Source organism: Lissotriton helveticus, chromosome 7 (assembly GCF_964261635.1).
Source record: "Lissotriton helveticus chromosome 7, aLisHel1.1, whole genome shotgun sequence".
In the NCBI taxonomy this organism is placed as follows: domain Eukaryota; kingdom Metazoa; phylum Chordata; class Amphibia; order Caudata; family Salamandridae; genus Lissotriton; species Lissotriton helveticus.
Window position 1 is genome coordinate 87,279,911 of NC_136068.1, and position 23,012 is coordinate 87,302,922.

Sequence of the window (23,012 nt, forward strand, 5' to 3'; positions counted from 1 at the left end):
AAAATGTCTGATTGCCAATTGTCCCTAGGTTTATGCAAGAGTGTCGTCCTGTGGTTTGACCTTGAATGAGCCATAGATACTGATGAAAGTCCCATAAGAAAGCCTTAGTCATTTTCAGAGGTTTTCACCATCCCTATGATAGATTTGTAAACATCTGACCCAATTAAATGTTTTTTGAAATACATTAACACTATTTTTCCATTATGTTTATTTTAAACTTTTACATACATTTGGTGGTTTTTGCTTAGAACATTATTTTCTCTTTTTCTAAAAGCCTAGTTTGGAACTTAAGGATATTTATCTCGTAATTGCTTGGAGTGTTGTTGCCTCACACGTATTTGTATATATTTGAAGAGGTATATGTTATGCCTTAAATGAACTATAGGATACTCTTAAAGGGGAAGTTGCTTTCACTCTGTAGGGTCCAGACACTTTCTTCTTTTGCTTTTATTTTCACACGTTTAAATGATTTATGAATTATTCCGTATTCTTTTTGTTATTGGTTAGCCAAATAGCTCCCCTCTATATAATGAACTCATGGTATGACATGTTTTTTGTTTTGGTGTATACTACCGTTATTACTTTAACTGTGTGGGATTGTTGATTTTTTTTTAAAGTTTACATTACTTCAATGACATTTCAGCTGAACAAAGAATATATTGATTGACTCTGTATGGTTCAATATAAGATATTGTGTTATCAAATCAATAGTGAATATCATGATAAATGGAGCAGAATACTGGGATCAAATATAACTTCTAAACAGATAACAAACTCTCTGACGAATATTAACAAGCGAGTACGATCTTCTAGCTTAAGACTCCAACAATTCAGGACAACATGTATGCTATATTACACCCCTGAAAAAATCTCTAAATGGGCCCCTAACAACACGTATAGCGATCGTACTAAATGCCCTAAATGCTCTACTGAAGCGGCAGATCTGATACATATGTTGTTTTCATGCCCGAATTTGAAAATTTTCTGGTGCGAAATTGAAAAAATCTTGCATATGAAGCAGATACAGATACCAGCGTTAACAGCTGCGGCTGTTTTATTAGATATCTATCCAGCTCCACTCCCACATGCCGCTCTGATCACAATATTAATATCTTGTGCTAAACTAACTGTGGCAAGAGCCTGGATCAGTTCAGAAACACCGAAAATCTGGGATTGGTGGGCATTGGTAATCGAAGTACACTCAATGGAGCTTGCTTTAGCAAACATCAGGGGCGCAAAGGCAATAAAAAAATATGAACAAAATTGGGGAACTTTTATAGAACGCTGATGTTATACTTATGAAAATCTGTGTTATTAGACAATTACTATTGCGCTTTGAGATCGGTAACATGAAATTGCTCTTTTCTTTATTGTCTCTGCCCTTATCTCCTTTCTTGCCTTCATTTTTTTTTTTTTTTTTTTTTTTCTCCAGCCTTCAATTGCAGCACCGACCTAATTGTGCATACGCTATGTATGATAGACATTATATATATGTATTGTGTTTTATGTACTATTATTAACTTTTTTTGATTGTTCTCTATGTCAGCCTGCTAACAATAAAAAATTAATAAAAAAAAAAAGAATATCATGTCTTTGAACTTCTTATCTCTCTTTCTGTGTTTGCCAGTTGGATTCATTTTCCAAGTCAGAGTGCAACCCACAGAAAACTCCAGGGAGTCGATCCCATTGAGATAGATAAGGGTATAGAACATTCAGCAAAAAAAGTCGTAACTCAGGCGGCATAGAAAGTCATAGTATTAAAGTCCGAAAAAACAATCCATTTGCAGAGCCTTAGAAGATGTTACCAGTGGCCATGAGAGATTGAGAGATGCATTTTCTCTCTATATATAAGTGAATTAAAAAGGAAGTAATTACCTCTCACCCACCCTAGGTGGGATGTTCCTTCTCCTGAACCACTCGTCACCCAAAGCAATAAAGTTTAGTGATGGTGAGCTCTGTCCCTCATGGCGCTCCTTGAAATGAAAATCTAAAGGTCTCCACACCTGTCCTGATGGTAGGGTTGATTCTCAGGTATATTTTTAAGGTTCACATATTTAACTGACCATTAAATGATGCTTCACAAGGACCTTCTGTTTAAATTGTGTAACACAGACTGAACATTATAAAATTACGTATTGCTCCCCCTGGCAACTTGTGTTGTTAGGATCTGACCCATCAAAATTATAGCTGTGTGTTGTAGCCTCTGCACCAATCATCATTCTGAGCCCTGTGCACTCAAACAATTGCAAAGAGTTCTATCCTATCCACTTGTAATCCAGTCCTAAGATGTTAAACCAAAACCATTATGTTAACTTAACTTACAGTGAGATATGAGATAATGGAATCCATTACAAGTGCCATATGATATTAAATATTATTTCCCTTTATCTGCTATTGATTATTGGCTTCGAATGTTTTAGCTGAAACCAATTGTTGCCTAATTATTGTTAACTAAATGTGCAATTTATAATGAATTAAATTAGCTCTTTAATTATCTAGGACTTGATCTGTCAAATAACTACACATATTTCACTGACAGATCCACTTCCATTACCAATGTGAATCTCAACTGATTCTCTGTCCCATTTACACACATTGTATACAGGATGTATATACAATCATTTGAGTAAGTGAACTGAAGACATTTCTAGAGCATTTGTAGAATAGTAGTATGAATGCTTCTATAGGTACTGCAAGACATCACCCATGGTAAATTTTAAATTCCATACGAGTTTGTTTATAATATATAGATTCCTCCTTTATTGTAATATCAGGATTTTCCCCTTTTGAACAATTACAGCCTCAACTTATTTTTCAGATCCAATTCTAATGTTTTAGTTTGTACTGTTTAGTTTAACAAGCAACAACAATACTATCCTTTAACAATAACAGTGCTTTAGCTATTGTACACTGCACAATCAGAATTTGTATCAGGCTCAGTCTATTAGTTACCAGCACTGTTCATCTCAAGGATATTCATTTAATCATAATCAGAAGTATACAAATCAGTATTGGTCTTGATGGTTTATAGAAACTTTGTCACAAGCAGATTACCTTGCAGATAATTATGTTGCAGAGCTACATCTGATTTTGTCTGTTTCAACAGTCTTCCTGTGTTACCAACTCTTGGTACATTATTGTCGCAATTCCATTTTAATTTCCTGAGTGAAGGAAGTCATTAAAGTTCACCATTTATTGCCTCTTCTTTTCGTCTGTTCTCCTCCAAGCCCAAAAATCACCGAAATTCACCAATACCTAACTAACTATAACTTATGCCCCCATCATGCATAGCCTATGACCTCACATATTACATCCCTCAAGACATTATGTACCCAAACCTTCTGCTTGTGCTCATGCCCAACTCCCATTGCATTTTTAGCTTTAGTTTTTTTGTAGATGGATCTAGGTACTCATTGGTATTTTGAACAATGTTTTTTTTTTTTATCTAATGAGTAATGTCATAAAAAATATGTCATTTAGGGCTAGATGTAGGTGGGCTAATACCGGTCGGTGGGAGCACACTGCTGACCTCCCAGCACAGAATCCAGAAACACATGTGTCTAGAGATGACAGCAATAATCTGCACCAACTTTGGTGGAACACTCCAGCAAAATACCAAGTAAGCGCGCACTGCAAACTGCATTTAGCATAATGCTAAGGGGCGAAATGTGCTGGGAAGTCAGCAGTGGGCTCCCACCCCTTCCTGTTTCAAAAGGCTCCCTTGAGCCATGTAGCTGACGAGCTAGTGGGGATGCAGCAGTGGGCTCCCACCCCTTCCTGTTTCAAAAGGCTCCCTTGAGCCATGTAGCTGACGTGCTAGTGGAGATGCACCTGTGCGCCTGTGAGAGGTACTGAGACCTGTAAGTATTGTGGCAGCCTGCTCAGCAAACTCCAGAAGAAAATCATTTTTGATCTCTACTGATGAAGGATAAAATCCAGAAACACAGGTGTCTAGAGATTAACACCACTAACCTGCACCAACTTTGGTGAAACACTCTGAAAAACCTCAAGTAAGCATGTCAATTGAACTGCATTTACCAGGATGCAAAGGGGCGAACTGTGCTGGGAGGTGAAGCAGTGTGCTCCCATCCCCCTTCTGTATAAACAGTTAATGCTCAAATTATTCATTAGAACTGGGAACGCTCTAGGCCATTTCTTCCAATTCATTTCTGGTCAATAGACCTTTTTAGTAGCCTGAGACAAAAAGAGTTTAACAATGGTTTGAATACCCAAATACAATTGGATCATTAAGACCACACAATAAAAGTTTGAGTGAGTAAATTGAAGTTAAAAGATTTATTACAAACCCAAAGCCACAATAATATAAATCAGTCATTTACAATATTGATCCTCAACATCAAAGAGCGTATAAGAATTTCAGTAGTGGAAACACAAAATATAAGGATAAAGAACTTAATGACTGGACGAATGATTGCGATCCTGCTCTACATACATGAAAAAGATGGGCAGCATCTAACAAACTCTAAACTAACCCATGAATTGGGAAAACCCCATTGAGTCAAAGAAGTAAGAAAGGTGTCAGCGTCAGAACCTTTGTAGAAGTTCAGCGTCATGTATAGCATGAAACCACACATTCAGAGAAGTCAAGAGAGGTCTGTACCTCTCCAAGTCTGAAGAATATCTGACTAACTCCAAAGTGGGTGCACTAATTAAAATGCACAAAGAACATTTGAGTAAACATGACCTCATACACAATCCAGTATTTTTTCAGTTACCAAGAAAGAACTTGGCGCCTTGAACACCACTACACTAGTCCAGTCTCCGCTTCCAAAGTGTCCTTGGGTTCCTCCCTTCATCTGATAGTACCATCTGGTAACACTCCATTTGTTGTACATTAAAATTATTCAACCTTGCCAGTTCTTCTTTGCCCCACTATCTCAGAAGTACAAGGAAAAATTAGAGTTAAATGAAATAACGGTAGGCTTAAGGCCCACAATCATGCTAACTTAACATTTCTCTTTGGATGCATATTAGTCTTACAACCTACATATATCCCAATAAATGAAATCTTTAATATAGAAATCAAACCACCCACCTTATACAGTACTCTTATATGGTGCACTATGATTGACACGTATTTTTCTACGAAAACTTTAGTTATATATAATATTAAACGCGGCGGGTCCTGCCGCGCCTCGCGTGCACCGCCGTAGAGCACCCGGAAGCCTCAAACTTGGATCAGACGGGAGAATTTTGAAGTAGGCTCGGGTGAACGCCGACATCAGGATTGACACTGAGTTAACGAGTGCCGTGGAGAAAACTGAGGGAAACCTACCAGCACAGGTTGGAAACGGGAAGCAGCGGTTCCGGAGGGAGCGGGTTTCACTGAAGTACCCTGAAGCTGGTAAGCAACCTCACTATATTTCCCAGCATCTGAAAATGATAATGTAATATCGAAAGGTGCAATTGCCAAACTGTCGGTTGGTCTTTAGATGTTTAGATGCGTGTCACACAATTGGAAATTCACGAGTGAAAGTAATACTCGAGGAACTGTTCTTCCTCACGATTGAACTAAAAAAGGAACCTCGTTAGGGTTCATAGTGACACAAGCAGAGTCGTGTGAAAATAAATTACAAAGCAACGCTTTTATACAAATACATTTGGAAACTGTCGAAACAGCTTAAATACAATAGTGCCAGCACATCCATGGATAAAAGGGAGGTTTCAAGAAATACTCTGATTCAGACATGTTTTGATTAAGAAATAACTGCCACTGGAGAAAGTGGTGGCGCTCGAAAATCAGATCTTAAAAACAAACTGCGCACATGGAAAAAGCTATCAAAAAAAGAAATCAATAAGTGGTGGGAAGTTGCAGCCCTCAAGAAATATTTGGATGTCAAATGTGTACCTCGAGGCTTACGCATTAGTTTAATGCCTAGCCATCAAGACACAAGTAATGAATTATTGACTGAATGGGGGGAATTTATCCTAAAATCATCTTTAGGACTTATGGAGATCCTAGTAAAACATATAGAGATTGCATTGGAAAAAATTACCAAACAACTCAAGGAAATGGAAAAAGAATTGGCCACAATAGATCTAAATCCGGAAATGAAAAAATTCAAGGATGAACTGGAACAATATATTGAGAAACACGAAGAAAGTGTACGTATGAGAAAACAAACAAAGTTCCAACGTGACAAAGAGGTTTGCGAGGATGGTCGTATCTTTACATATGCCAGGAAATATGAGAAATTCAGACAAAATGAGCCCGGGAACAAGGGAAGTATGTCCTCAGTGTCCTCCCTTGCATCAACAGAACCAAGTGTTAGCGGAGGGGAAGAGGAACAAAGAGAAGCCAGAGCAAGGAATTCTTTTTTAGACAAAATGAAACTAGCATTCAACCAAAAGACTTGGGAAAAAACAATGGGCCCTCCGAGAAGTCAGAATCAAAGGGGAAGAGGGAGAGGAAGAGGACGGGGAAGTACACCCCAAAACAAACCAGAAGAGGCAAACGAAAATACGGCACAAACTTCTGGCGCAAACCGCGTAGGAACTATGACACGCAATATGAGAAAGAAGTGGAACTACTAGATGAAGATCAAAATATAACATCTGATGACCAAGAACTACAAGTAATCAACTTATCCTCCAAAAACCTCAATGACTTGGAACTTAATTTACTCAAACGGGGCATGAATTTTTGTCCAACAAGTGGAATGAACCTGGCAGAAACACGCATAGATCTCTATAAGTTTGTCAGAAAGATAAAACTAGCAAAATTGTTCATTGATAAACCCAATATGGCCAATTACAGAAGGAATATACCTCAACCAACAATGGAAACACCAATACAAGATGCTGAACACTTTGTCAATATCATGGAATTAAGTCAGGAGTCACAACAAAGTGGTGGAGAAGTACAAGCATACTGTGTACAATTAGGAGCAGGAATCTCCAAAATGAAATCTCAATCAAAATTTTATCCACAACTCCCACCGGGAAACAAAATAGACTTTTTTCAAGAATGTGTAGTAAAGGATCTTTACCAACTGAAAGTTCCATATAAAAAAGACAATCTAACAAAAGAAGAACGTCAAGCACTAAACTCACTCAAAAAAGATGATACCATTGAAATCAAAATGGCAGATAAAGGTGGAAATGAAATCGTTCTAGATTAACCCTGGGCGTAGTTCGCGGAGCCGCACTCCGCGGAGCTACGCGAAGACGCAGTTGCACTCCGCGACCTTCGCGTAGCTCCGCGGACATGCGTAGTAGCTTGCTAGACCCGTTCGCGCGCCGTTTTTCGTCTTCGGGAGCGCGGTGCGCGTGTTCGGGGCGCTGCCTGCATGCTCGAGATAGCTAGCGCGCTAAGTTACTCAAGAGGTTTGTCCCGCCCGCTTGCGTTCCCTTATTTCCAAAGTGCGTGATCGCGTCAAATATCGCGCGAACTTACCCCCGGCGCACGCGATAATGTTATTCAGCGCGCGAGAACTACGCTACGCACCGGATCGCGGAGTAATCGACAGCTTCGCGTTCTCCGTAGAACGCGGAGTTGCCAAAACTCCGCAAGCTCCGCGAACGGAGCGTAGTTCTTCGCCCAGGGTTATTCTAGATAAGGAGGCATATATGCGAGAAGCACATTCTCAACTTCGAAATAAGGAATACTACGAAAAATTTAACGCAAGTCCCTTGCCAAAGCTTAAAGAAGAACTAGAACAGAAATTAAACAATTGGTTCAACAAAATCTAATCGACAGTGACGAACATAAATATCTTCAAACTGCACATCCAAAAATGGCCACTATATATTTCCTGCCCAAAATCCACAAACATCCCACTAGACCACCAGGGAGACCGATAAGCTCAGCCAAAGGAGCCTTATTAGAACCCATTGCAAATTATCTTGATTTTTTTTGCTACCATATGTCAAGGGGCTAACTTCGTACATAAAAGACACTGGGGACATGTTGAGAAGACTGCAAGACACTCCATGGCAACCCTCGTATAAGCTTATCACGATGGATGTCATATCATTGTATTCTAACATTCAAAATAAAATTGGTTTGGAGGTATGTAAGTCCTTCCTAATGGACAGAAGTATTCAATTTGCAGACCACAATGATATGCTTCTAGATATGATTTCAATGTGTCTGGAGCAAAATATATTCATGTTTGGACAAGAGATTTATCGCCAATCCAAAGGCACAGCGATGGGCTTTTCTTTTAGTCCGTCGTATGCATGCCTAACAATGGGACAATGGGAAAAAACTTGGGCATGGAGATCTGAAAATGATGAGGCAGTATCAAAAACCGTGGCATGGTTAAGATATATAGACGATCTACTGTTGATTTGGGATGGAACAAATCAAGAGTTTGAGGCTTACAACTCAATTTTCGGTCTTAAATTTACATAAGCAATCAGTGAGTCAAGGGTAGTGTTTCTGGATACGGAAATCTTTATTGAAGACAACATAATACAAACAACCTTGCATCGCAAGAGTACCGCAACAAATGCGGTCCTACATGCTCAAAGCTTTCAACAATCCAGTTTAATACAAAACATTCCATACGGAGAATTCCTTCGAATAAAGAGAATTTGTTCCAGAGAGGAAGACTGGAACATAAACAAAAAATTAGCCAGCAAAAGATTTGAGAAACGCAAATACAATCCTGCAAGTATTCAAACAGCTCTAAATCGCTCCTCCAGTGTCAAAAGAACTGATCTACTCAAAGAAAAACAAGCATCCAACACGGAGGACCAAAAAATTCGATTCATTACCACTCACTCAACGGCCAACCAATCAATAACCAAAATCCTCAGAAAAAATTGGCATATTTTGCATATGGATCCAAAAGTTGCAGAAATAGTGGGGGACCATCCCAATATGACTTATCGGAGAGCCAAAAACCTAAAGGACAGATTAATTTGCAGTCATTTTCAAGAACAAAAAAAACCTGAAGCATGGCGGAAACCCAGGGGATTTTATAAATGCTCTGGATGTAAAGTTTGTTGCATTGCCAAAACGACCAAAGAACTTGAGATGGCGAACAAAAAAACTTGGAAAATTGATCAATTAATTAACTGCAAAACTCTATTTGTCATCTATGCTTTGGAATGTCCTTGCTCCTTGAAGTACATTGGAAGCACTAAAAAGGAATTAAAACTGCGCATCCTGAAGCATGTCCGAGCCACTATCAACTCAGACCGCAGCAACGCAATGGCAAAACATATGGAAAAAGAACACAATGGAAATTGGAAAGAACTAAAATTTTATGGGATTGAGAGTGTTGGACCAAATCAAAGAGGGGGAGATCGTGAAAAAATAATGAGACAGAAAGAATCAAAACACATCATGAGTTTCCGAACTTTGAGACCTCATGGGCACAACCAGGATGAAGAACTACATTGCCATCTTTAAATAATCCAAAATATTGACTAATGAATCTTGATGAGTAATAACGTTACCTCTCTTGAAAACTATTTTAACTTGCACTGTTATGTTATCAAATTCACTTCATTTTCATTTTCTCACACTTAAGGACATGTATAATGCTTTACGTTATGAACGATATTTTGACCAACATTGATAACCATGAGACACAATTTATAAACCCACCAGAGGGCTGTATTATGACACAGAGAAATAGAAAATAGGTTAAGATGGGCACCAATTTAACGCCGTAGAGTGTTTTGAATACATGAGGTTATGCCCACTGGAGGGCTTGATTATAGTATATTGATTAATAATTGTTTGTGGTTGAAATAACAATGGGGTGCAATATCGTGAAATTAACAATTGATGATTTGATATAAAGATCACATAATTATAATGTTTTCTATAAGACTACATGTCCCAGAAATCCTGTACAGTTAACAGGAAGTGATGTAACAGATAAGCACTTTTTTTCAATTTTCTCACTTTAAAATGTTAAAAAAATGTCGATTCAGTTTACCTGTGAGCAAGGTCTCCGTAGAGACCGAAACGCGTAAGGTGTAGCTGGCTTGATTAAGCAAATAAACCGTACATTCTACAACAAACGTGTGGTGTAATTTTGAAGGACACGAGAGTGCACGAGGAAATAACTCTCTGAAAGGGGAAAACGGAATTAATAATAAACGCGTCGGGTCCTGCCGCGCCTCGCGTGCACCGCCGTAGAGCACCCGGAAGCCTCAAACTTGGATCAGACGGGAGAATATATTTATATATATAGTGGGAGGAATTGAGACTAACAGCCAATCAAGACCGAGCAGGACATGCATAGTAGTCCAGGGGGAGGAGGCGTGTTCATTTCAGCAGCTGTGGACATTGAGAAAGGCCTCACGGCCGAAATGCATTTGTCTGCTGCATTGAGAATAAAGGCTGCTCCCTTGAACGTCCCCATGGTGGCTTCTATTTTCTTTTCGACAAAAGAAGTGTGCCGATATATATATATATATACATATATATATATATATATATATATATATATATATATATATATATATATATATATATATATGTACACAATAAAGGCACTTGCCATTTATGTAGTGCACCATATCTCATTAATATTATTGAATCACATGAGTACATAAGGCCAAATGTAAATATATATGTAAATATGTATATGGGCTAGCCAAACGTAGAAGGATGGAGCTATAAATATGGTAATCCAGAACTCTGTAGTGGAGCTGATATTGGCCTAGGGAGTAAGCATCCAGACTGCTACTGATGTTGTAAGGACATATTTCTCTCTGAATACCAGACTTTTGGTCTGACAATGTTGAGGAAAGTAATTCAGAATTTGTATAAAACGTGTCCTCAGTTTAGCTTTTTGGAGCACTAACCATGATTTATATGACAAAAAGAACCCCCTCATTTATTTAATTTCTGAAGGAAATGCTTTCAGCTTTACGGCTTTGATTCCTCCAAGATGGCATTCAGGTGTATCACACTTCTGTCATAAATACAGATAGGTAGTGGTCTAGTTGTTCATTAGGTGTAGAAAATACATGTTTGACTTAGCATGCAGACTGTTTTTCCCCGACATTGATGTGGAAGATATTTGAGAATTTATATAAAATGTGTCCTTATTTTGATTTCTAGAGCACAAACTACTAAGTAGAATGACATTTCTTGTTCTTGTTGTTTGAAGTATAAGGTTTGCAAGAGTGCACTTAAAACTCCAAAGGATTGACAGATTGATTTTTCTTCTCCAGAATTTTTTTATGAATAGGAAGGCACTTCACCGTCAAAAAAGAGCCTGGATTATTGACACCTTTGAACTTCAAGAAGAGCATCCGGGTCCCTACCCTCTTTTTATTGGAGAGGTAATATATATATGAATGTATTGTCTACTTATCTTGCCTGTGTATGGTTTCTTTAGGTGTGTAATTTCACTTTGAGTCTTGTAAATGAGCAGAAAGAAAAACAAGCATTTCAGCTGCATGTTATTTTCTATAGCATATTTAGAAATTCGTAATTTACTCACTAAATTGTAAATTTTGCCCAGGACATGAGTTATGGCTCCTGCTAGCAGTTCAATATGACCTTTGAAAGGGAGGGTGCAGAGGAAAACAGTTACCACATTAAAGTTGACCCCCAATCAGAGAACTCCAAGATTAACCCCCAGTGCCACATAGGAATTGAACGTGCCACATTGGATTGAATTTATGGGGTGTGGTGGTGATTGTACCTTAAAATGTATTTCTTTCAGAGATACAGTCCTATCCATGCTTAGATGCTGATAGGGAAACCTCCAAGTACTGTATTATCCCTGTGATGTGCTATCCTGCTGTATCTGTATTTCTGAAGCTCTGTTCTGCTGCTCATTGTGAGGCCATTTCTCAAATTGTCTCAGATGCCCTCTTCTGCTCTACAAGGTGATGCTCTGTCATTGTTTGTCTTTCAGTATCACTGTCAGATAGAAATTAACTATGGGAAGTATTTTTTCTGTAATGGCACTCTGTCTCAAGCTCCTCTTTGATTGCAATGTGTTTTCTTTTTGATTGTTCACAACTTCTAATGAGGTCACTATACCTGCAAAGGAGACTGCTACATGTAGCTCAAAGGTTATGCACTTTAGAAGTCCTATTTTGGGGGACACTTACAGCAACCCTTTGAAAGGAGAAACATATTTTATAATAATAATTTCAGGATATTAGGAGTTCGGCATTTTAATAAAGACAGATATATCTGTCCAGCACAGAAATACTCAACATGTTTGTCAAAGGTAGTGCTGTGTCATTATCTGGAATGCCACAAAGTCATGTAGAATGCAGATGTTAGTCTGATGGGTATAATGCCCACCAGGTGATTGAGGATGTACTGCCATGTGGTTTGATCTCTTTGGTGTTACTGTCTGCGTCTTGAATAATGAAGTGATTTACATTACCATGCCATCTCTTGCTCTGACTCCTAAAGGGTCACCATAACAGATGAGCGAATGATTTGCGTTGGGGGCAAGCTCAAACAGCCCACCAACCCCTTGGATATTTAGACTCGGCAAGCCTCATCTGTGAGCAGGCCACAGATTTCGATTATGGAACTGTCATCATCAGGAAAAAAAATTTGTATGTCAAATGTTTTTGATTTGACCATAGCAACCAACTTATAAGCATGGCAGTTTAGACAGTGCATGCTTTGAATGTTTACTGGTGCTCTATGGCATTTAGAAACTTCCACTTTTAAAATACCATTCCCTCGGGCGTGGCTACGCGGGCGACGATGGTGGACGCAGCTTGTTAGAGCTCCCACCGGCCCGTTCTTTATCCGACTACTAATCCTGGCTTCCAGACCCGTTTTGATCCCCAAACAGCTGGCGAGCAGTACAGAGGGCAGGAGGTCTCACCCGGTGTGCCCTTCGGTGCTCCCGGATCGCTGGCGGAGCTGAGGACCGCGGCGGCAGTCTGCGGCCTAGTCCCAGGGGAAAAGCCGGGACCTCGAGTTTGGCGCTCCCCGGCCGGGGAGTCGACGCGCCGACCTGCCTATGTCCGTCCCCCGGGGACTGGTGGAACCCTTCTTCCGGGCGGAGTGAGGAGCTACTGGAGGGACCATCTGGCTATGGTGGGTGCCTGCTCTGGCATTGGGAGGAGGCTGGAGTGAGACGAGGCCTACGTTGAGGCCGCAAGACCGGGACCTCGATTTTCGGGGCCTCCGTCATCGGCAGCAGTGGAGTGGCTGGGGAGATCCGACCGAGCCGGCGGACCACACGGCTGACTGACTGACCCTGAACGGCGGGGCTCCAGGGTGCAGCGGCTGGGTGCTAATCAGCCTCGCTGCGATTTTGGGACGCACCTGGAGAACCTGGGGAGAGTGGAGGCCTGCATCCTTGCCGGTAAGCCGGGCCTGGGTTTTCGCGCTCTCCCGGGGCCGGCTGCACACAGAACCGACGCAGATTACAGGAGGGGTCTGGGTGCCCCCGTGCCGGTGGAAGTGGCGGCAGGTTGTGGGGGGCGCCGCTGAGCCGCCTTCTGGGGTGCCCCTTGGACCTATCACGATTGGGGGTGCAGACCCTACCAGGGACAGCCGGTGGGCCACGTTGTACCTCACTTGGATAGTCATTGGCGAGGCTGGTGGTGTGTCAGTCAGGAAGCCCGGGGACCTACGAGACCTGTGATTCCGAGGTGGTCCGCTGTGTGCCCTGTGGAGCAGTCGGAAGCGGGGGAGAGGAGGGCACGGCCTGGTGATCAATTTCCATAAACCCCTGGCTGGAGGCCGTTTCCTGTTCAGGGGCTGCGGGACCACTCTTCGGTGGAAGGAACCCTCCCCCCTCTGTGGAGCCTCCTGATACAGACCCCTACAGCTTCACGCGGCTATGACTAGGGGAGGTGGCGGCCCGCCCAAGCAAGGGCCCATAGACAAGTTTACCGGACCCAGCGGAGGGTCTGGAGCTCCCAGCGGGGGTGGAGGAGCAGGACCGGACAACGCGGCACTCATGGCGGCGATCACCCAGTCCAGAGATATGCTGGACGTGAAGATTGGGGCAGTGGGTGCGGACGTGACCCTGCTGCGACAAGACCTACGGAACGCCGTGGAACGAATTACCGAGACGGAGTCAAGGATCTCGGTGGTCGAGGATGATGTGGGTACTTTGAAACGCAAAATGGCCGCGATGGAACACGTTCAGAAGGCCCTTGCGACCCGAGTGGAAGATGCTGAAGGTCGCGCACGTAGGAACAACCTACGCTTTGTTGGCTTTCCGGAACGATGCGAAAAGGACAATATGGAGCAGTTTCTAACCGGATGGCTGGAAAGCTGGCTCCCCACGGGGGCACTTTCCGCCTGCTTTGTGATTGAACGTGCACATCGCGCATTAACGCAGCGACCGCCGGAGGGAGAACGACCCCGAGCTGTAATCGCCAGACTGTTGAACTATCATGATCGGGATGTGATTCTACGCGAGGCGAGGGCCAGAGACTCCATTGTGTACGAGAACCGGAAGATCATGATCTTCCCTGACTATACCAGGTTAGTGCAGCAGCAGCGTCGTTCCTTCTTGGATGCTAAGGCCAAACTACGTGGATTGAAAATCCAATATTCCCTGCTGTACCCGGCCCGCCTGCGGGTTGTGTATCAGTCCCGAACCCATTTCTTCGACTCTCCTGAAGATGTTTTCAGGTGGACTGACGAATCGGTGCAGATCAGACCCCATGCCCAGCCGGGTCTAAATCCTGATGCCCCTGGAGGTTCGTCGCAGGAGCGGAGGGGCCAGCCGGCCCGAACGGACAGACCACGGAGGTCCAGGTCGAGGAAGAGATCCGCCTCGGCCAGCGTGACTCGTGCCAGTGAGACTATGGCGTCCGACCACTCCGAAGACAATTTGTGAGCCCATGGGCGACACTGCGCTGCTGCGGGACACTTGAGCTGCCGGAGGGTCCTTGGCCGGGCCTCGTCCCTAGAAATGTGGGCGATGTTCATAGTGCTTGTACTTGGGGATGGTTTACTCGTAATGGTGGTGGCGGATAGGGGTCTGGGGGTGCCTAGATAGGGCCTCCGACTACCACGCAAGTGGGTGTTGGTTAGGGGAAGGGTGGGAATTGCAGTTCTTAAGGGGTGGTGGGATCCATTGGTATGGTTGGTCTTGGGCCCTCTGTTTTGGGCCCGGGGCGGCCCATGCCGCGACAGGTACTTCAATGTTCTCTGAGGTATTGGGGTGAGGGGTGTTGGAGACAGGGGTTGGGGGTAGGACATGTAGGAACAGTGATAACCGAAGCTGTAGGGTGTGCTAGAGTAGTTCCTGTTGTTGTTGGGAGGGTCTGGGACGGGTGGGGAGGGGAAATGCACGTGCTGTTTGTTAAAGACCTGGAAGAAATTCACGGTGTGAGGAGATGGCACGGGGGGCCGTCATGTTGGACCTCGATTGACTATGGCTGACTTACCTCACAGACTCTCCCGGGAGTCCCTACGAATAATCACTTGGAATGTCAGGGGGATGCTGGATGTAATTAAAAGGGGGGCAGTCTTGCGATGGGGGAAGAGAGAGGCCGCGGATGTACTCCTACTCCAAGAAACTCACATAATGGGCTCTAAGGTACTTAGCTTGCAGAGGTTTGGATATCATCAGGTATTTCATGCCGGGTTCGTCAGGGGCTCTAGGGGTGTTGCTATACTGGTACATCGCAGAGTTGCATACGTCCATGAGAAGCAGTGGGCTGACCCTCAAGGCCGCTTTATATTCGTTAAGGGCATGGTGGGCAAGGAACCGGTTGTATTTGGGAGTGTGTATGCCCCCCCCCTCTGCAGTGGGCCCTGTCCGAGAAGCTGTTTACGGTGTGGGATGATATCCCGGAGTCCTTGGCGGTGATTGGAGGAGATTGGAATGAGGTGATGGATGTGAGTGTGGACCGTCAGAGGCGGCGGGGAGTGCTTGCTGGCCCTGCTCCAAGTTCCCCTACCCGGTTGCAGGCCATGGTGGAGGGATTAGGATGGGTAGATGTGTGGCGACATCTGCATCCGACAGCGCGCGAATACACGTATGTCTCTGCAGTGCATGGCTCGTTCTCGAGACTGGATTATGTGTTTGTGCCTGCCGTCTGTCTGAGTAGGGTGCGCAGCGCTGCGATGCTTCCGAGGGGGCTCTCAGACCACTCCCCAGTTTCAGTCACGATAGACCTGCTTACAAAGAGGCAACCTTTCAGATGGAGGATGTCCTCGTGGCATCTCCAGCAGCCCTCTTATGTCCAACACCTGCGGGAAGCTGTTGCACACTACTGGCGGGAAAACCTAGTAGATGATATGGACGTTGTAGTAGTATGGGAGGCCATGAAACCTACTATAAGGGGGGTGGATATTGCGTGGTGTGCTGAAGCCCGCCGTAAACGTCGGGAGTCGACCACTACGGCTGCTAAACTCATGGAGGACCTAGAACAACAGAGTCGGGGAGGAGGAGATGAGGTAGCGGTCCGGCTGCTTCTCCAGGCGCAGCAGTCCTATGCCTCTCTCTTGATGGACGAGGCTAAACAGGCGTGGCTGGCCACGCGGAGCAGGATATACCAGTGGGGAGACAAGTCCAGTACCATGCTCCATAGGTTGTGTCAGCAGCGTCTCCAGCCGATCACGCTGCCGGGCCTCACTGCTGAGGACGGAGTGACGATTACAGAGCCGGCCGAGCTTGCAGCGAGTTTCGCCGACTATTTTAGGTCACAGTATGCCCCACGAGACAGTCTCCGCGCTGAGGATGTGGCTAAATTTATTGATGACTTGCCGCCTCGGGCCGTGTCTGATGAGGCCAGGCAGGAACTAGATACTCCACTTACGGCCGAGGAACTTGGGGAGGCACTGGGCCAACTCAATGTTGGTAAAGCACCGGGTCCGAATGGCTACCCTTGTGAATTTTTCAAGAAATTCCAGCTTCTTCTTGGGTCCCATTACCGTTCTACTCTGGAAGCTGCACGGGAGCGGGGCAGATTGCCACCTGACTGGTGCCACGCCGAAATCGTGGTTTTTCAAAAACCGGGCAAACCCCCTGACAGACACGACTCTTATCGCCCCATCTCGTTACTGAATATAGAAGCCAAGATTCTAGCAAAAGCACTAGCGAATCGCTTACTCCCCTATATGGCGGACTTAGTCCATCCGGACCAAGCAGGTTTTATGCCCCATCGGGCGACGCGACACAACATCCGGCGAGCGCAAGCGGCGGTGGACGCGATGGGAGTCCTGGGAGAGGAGGCGGCTTTGTTATTAGCGGACATTCATAAGGCGTTTGATTCTGTCAGCTGGACGTACCTTTTCGCGCTCTTGTCTCGCCTCAACCTGGGCCCGGTGCTCCTGTCGTACATCTCGTTGCTTTATACAGACGTCACGGTGTCCGTTCGGGTCGCTGGGGCCTCGTCGGGGGTATTCTCCATTGGACGGGGGACCCGCCAGGGGTGCCCGTTGTCCCCGTACTTGTTTGCTCTAGCCATGGAGCCTCTAGCATCTTGGGTTCGCATAGACGCACAGCTCCGGGGTTTTGTTTGGTCTGAAACCCTTTTTGATAGGATTGCCTTGTATGCGGACGACGTCCTCTTCTTTCTTACTGACTTGGATCGCTCGGGCCCCGAGTGTTAGAAATTATGCGAGTTTTTGGAGAAGTCTCAGGTCTTTGCTTGAGTTTAGGCAAATCTACCCTCTGGGTGCTAGGAGGCGAGGCGCAGGTGGGCCTCTGGGCGGCAGACCTACGGCAGGTGACCGACGGTTTGAAGTATTTGGGGGTGTTCCTTTCGGAATCCACCCGTGTTACGTGGGAGCGTAATATCGTACCTGTGTGGGATAAGGTTCAAGAGGATGTAATAACTTGGTCTCGGATGCCTTTAACCATGTTTGGTAAATCGGCGATATTCAAGATGGTGGCTCTTCCCCGTCTATTGTACCAATTACAGAACTACCCTCATCCCATCCCTCCCCAGTGGTTTTGACAAGTTAATTCTACCCTGAGTCGCTTTCTGTGGGCTGGGGGCGCGGTTAGAGTGGCCCTGAAGACGTGCTTCCTCTCCACGTATTGTGGAGGTTTGGCCACCCCCGATCTGTTGTCATATTATCAGGCCTCACAGCTGCTCATACTCAACGAGTGGTGGTATGGCGACAGAGGAGACCCGGCATATGCCCTGGAACGCTCATTGATGGGCGACCATACGTTGCACACGGTGCTCTACTCGGCCCGGCTGCGGCGGGCACTGCCATGCGTCACGAGAGTAGTCTTTGCTGTGTGGCGGCAGGCGTTACGTCATATGGGTTGGTGGGGTAGGCTAACTGCTGAGACACCGTTGTGGCATAATGGTCAACTCCCCGGCCTGATGACACTCTCGGGATTTGATGGCTGGGATGCAGTTGGGATATCAACGTTGGGACAGGTCATGTCCGGGACTACTTTAAAGTCCTTCCAGGACCTTAGCGCTGAGTTCAGTATGCCCCAGACCCAGTTCTTTCGCTACTTGCAATTCCGGCATGCACTCACGCCCAGTGTCGCGAACCTCGACTCGCTCCCTGAGTTTAGCCCCATTGAAGCCAAGGTATTCATGGGGGACCTTGGTGATAAGAAGATCTCTCGCATTTATCAGACGATGGTGACCCACTGCTCTTCTACCTTGCTACCTTTGAAAGCAGCTTGGGAGGCTGACATAGGTCCCCTAGATGACGATGACTGGAGGGAGGCCCTGGAGTCCCCACGTGGAACCGCGATAGCGATGCGGCTTTGCCTCATCCAATTCAAGTACCTGCATAGGTCTTAATATACACGAGAGAGGCTCTGGAAGGCTGGTCTGATTGAATCGTCGGAGTGTCTGCGGTGTGGCGCGGCTGTGGGTACACTGCTGCATACAGTGTGGTCATGCCCTAGACTGATTGGATTCTGGAGGGGCGTATGGAATTGCTTGTCTGAGGTCTTGGGATGGGACCTCCCGCGCACTCACCGGTTGGGCTTACTCCACATACTCGAGGGTGTAGGTGGGAACATCTACAAGCACCACCTATTGCTACTGGGCCTAATAGTGGCCAAGTGAGATATAGCCAGAGCGTGGAAGGGTGTCCGGGCCCCCCCCCTGTGTGCATGGAACGCCGGTCTAGATTTTTATATGGGACTGGAACAGCCGGTGTTTGAGGCGAGAGGCTGCCCTCATAAGCACTTTAAGATCTGGAAGAGATGGGCGGAGTACAGGGGGCTGCTTCTTGATCCCCCGGTGGTACATGCAGAGGAGCTATAGACAGAGGTACCTGAGTGCCTCCTTACTGTGTCATGCCTTACGACCAATGATAATATGTGTCTACTGCACGTGCATAGGGTTAGGGTGGGATAAGGGGAGGGTAGTGGGGGAGTTGGGCATTGGGCGTTGTTGGGGGGGACTGGGGTAGGGGAGGGGGATCCTTACTTTGATTTCTTCTCCGTTTCCTGGGTATTGATATAATGAGTGTATACTATGCTGCAATGTTTGGTGGCGCTCTCCTGATTGTGGAGAACCACGCCTTTTGCTCTGCTTAAACTCAATTGAATACTAAAATTTCGTTGTGAAAAAAAAAAATACCATTCCCTTCCATGGCTGTGTCATGTGATTCAACCCACCTAATGGGCAAGATCATGTTTCGCCATGACAGAGTCATGTTGCGTGATGACTGTCGGTACACGACAAGTGGAACATAGCATGCAACACAATGTGTACGTAAGGTTACATTGTGCCTTGTCAAGGTCACACTGCATGGTGGCCTTGTTTTGAAGTGTGTCCTCTGTGAAGCGCCAGACTAGATCTAGACTAGACAGGGCGGTAAATCAGATTGATAATCGACTGGGGTTTATTGTTTCATTACCATTAACCCTGCCTAGAAGACTAACATTTAGAACTAAAGAAAGAGGAGTTACTATTCTTGGGCTCAGGCTATTAGACATATGTATACTGTGACAGTCAAAGATTGTTATGGGCATGGAAGATAGAGATCTAAGCTTATGATTTAAAGTTGTTCATTTAATTGATTTTTTCACCTTTTTTTATTAATTGCGTATTTTAGCTTGTTGTTTTTCTGGGACTCATGTACAGCTGCCTGCAGATAGCACTCCTCAGCCCCCATTATTGCTATTACAGGAAAGAGAACCATTGCTCTCATTTAGATGGTGGAAGAAATTATTTGATTCATATTTGCTAGCTATTAGGGAGAAATAAAATCTCGCCAAAATGGAAACGGGGTGTGTTGCTTCACAATTTAGTAATTGCAGACATAATATCGATGAAGCATTAGAAGAAATCCTTATAGGGAACGCAGAAGGAGAATCACAAGCCATACATCAAATGTCCTTGAACATGCTGGAGGAGCATTTAGGCACATATATCAATATAGTATTGGAAAGAGACAAGATTGTCACTAAGCACAAAGAAAAAACAGTAAGAGTGGGGACAATGTAGCATCCTTAAGAAACATTTGAGTTTGGTGACTTACCTGAATGATTGGTTTGTGGTGAGTTGGTACATTGGACTAATAACCATAGAAAAGAAAAGCTATTACCAAAGAACCCTGACATTAAAAAGAGCTGTAGCAATTGTAGAAGGAATTGAGCGCACTTTGAGATAGTTAAAGGAAATGAGGAATGAAAATATGCAGTGATAGTAAGAGTAAAGGAAAAGGTAGACAAAGGATTTCATTGACAAAAACTGAAATGGGGATGAGAGTGATAAAGGTAAAAAGGATGTCAAGTTCAAGAGTTATAGATGTGGCAATTACACTCATTGAACACTGGGGATGTTTTGCAAGTACCTGTATGTGCCACAAGTGTAGGAGGTAGGAAGTGTGGTCACTATATGATAGTATGTAAGTCATCTACAGATGAGAGTGTAGTTCGTCATTTGGAGGAAGCTCAAGGAGAAATCAAGAAGGTGGTCTTGCAAATCATTCATGTAAAGAATTAGAATCACAAATGCAACCAAGGAAAGTTGATAATGCCAGAATGATAGATTAAAGAGATTAGGTAAAACAGCGATGGTGGAAAGAGAAAAATGCCTGTACAGAGTAGACATGGATTTGTACTTGGGCCACACTATTTCTGGGGAGGGAGTAATATTAAACATGATTTGATTACTGTACCTTTGCCAGTAAAATACCTCACCTCAGGATCTTAATGAAGAAGGAAGGAAAGATCAGATTGGGCCAATGAATGTTAAGCATTTTTGTAAAGGCAAGAAAGAGTTGAAAAAAATGGCCATCTTAGGTCATTTTGATGTGAAGCGGAAAACAAATTTGACTGTAGCTGTGACTTCGAGTGGGTTGATATATGTGCTTTCCCAGGTTGAAATGGATAAGAGGGAATTGTGGCCTTGCTCACAACTCCTACAGATCAATGGGGTGTGTGAACCGGCATTGTGTGCGGTGGAATGAGATGAGGCCATAAGCAAGGGTGAGGTGTTGAACAAGGTAAAGAAACTGATTGTACAAGAGGTGGCCAAGTTATAGTATGTTGTCCAAGGCAGAAAAACTGTTTTGGCAGTCTGAAATTAACTAAGCATTGTTAGTGACAGATTGCCCAGGGACTGTAGATTTGAACTGCCTGAGGGGATCAGGGAGAAAGTGACAAATCTAACACATGAAAGGCAGTTTAGTTGGACTTTGTCAAAAGCTCATCTAAGAGAACAGTATTGGTGGCCTAGAAGGCTAGCATTGACAAGTATAAGATCCTAAGACATGCACTACTACCACCTTCACAGGTCTTAAAGGAGTAGTGTTCTAAGACAGGCATCCATTTACACTCTTCCATCCTTCAGAAAGGTACAGTATTTATTTTGGTGACTATACTACTATTTGAATCACTCCATGGTGCTTGAGCTTGATTGCACCAAAATACATATGAAGTTCCTCAAAGAGGAATTCACAGGTGAAGGCATTCCCCGTGTTATCATAACTGACAATCAGGTGCAGTATGTGCCCACCGGAATGCAGGATTTCATGAGGAAACTGGGCATATCACAACAAAGAATAACACTGTATGTTCCACAGGCTACTGGTTCAACTGAGCGAATGATGATTAAAAGAGTGATTAGAAGTTGTGCTTGAAGGGTGGTAGATCTGAGGAGATCCCTCAAGCACCTGTTGCATGAAATTTTATGGGCCCGCAAAACCACTCTACTACCATTGCAGGGGTATATTTATTTGTGAGCATGAAGGAGCCTGTGCCTTGCACAAAGTTGAGTCTTTTGTGGTTGGATACAGCTATGATTAGCAAACTGGAGAGGTCTTGGGTAACTGGTAAGATTAAGATGCACCAGCATGAATACAAGGCTTGGTATGACAGAAGCCACAAATTCAAAACTGAAAATTGAATAGAATGGGACTTGGCATATATGAGCCACTGAGGAAATGCCTTTTAGACAGTGAAAAAGTCAACTGGATTCTCTTCAGGACTGTATAAATGTCCTTTCAGCTCTAGGGAAGGGAGCTCCTGTCTGGATACAAGATTATAGCGGCTCCAGATGTACAGAACTTGTGTGTTTCATGCTGGAATTTATCCATCTTTTACCTTATGTTTCATTACACACAAATCTTGTATGCTCTCAGCTTCATTGTCATAATTCTTATTTTACTATTGTTACATAATTGCTTAATGGCTGTGTGTTTTTTCTCGAACATTAGTATATTTTTGTTATTTACTTTATTGCTCTTAGGGATGTGTTATGAGTAAAACTTTGTCATCATGCAGAATGCTATAAAGTCATCTAGAACTTATATTGTTCTGAGGTGATTATTTTAAGGTGAATAAACTCAGAAATGTAATGAAAAAACAAATGGTAAAATGACTTTATAGTTAGGAAAGGTAGTAATATTTTAGCTTATAATTAAAAACCCTAGCAATTTATTGATAAAAACAAAGATTAATATATATATATATATATATATATATATATATATATATATATATATATATATATATATATATATATATATATATATATCCACACACAAGGTTGCCTGGAGTGAGGAAGCACACACGGAAGCTGTTCAGTAGCCCTTCTTTAATGGGGGAAAAGACACGCAATCACAGCAGGGAAATCTCGCTCAAAAAGTGGTCCCTTGGTTTTGCCCAACGCGTTTCATGCAGGGTAGCATTTCGTCA

The 23,012-nt window shown here is 44.0% G+C and overlaps 1 protein-coding gene across 1 annotated transcript in view; it reads left to right on the forward strand.

The window, feature by feature from the left end:
* Positions 1-23,012, forward strand: part of LOC144766635 (cadherin-like protein 26) — a 376,180-nt gene that overhangs the window by 95,194 nt on the left and 257,974 nt on the right. Inside the window, exon 3 of the mRNA XM_078650421.1 lies at positions 11,164-11,274. Coding sequence (XP_078506547.1) covers positions 11,164-11,274 — 111 coding nt within the window. The remainder of the gene's footprint in view (positions 1-11,163; positions 11,275-23,012) is intronic.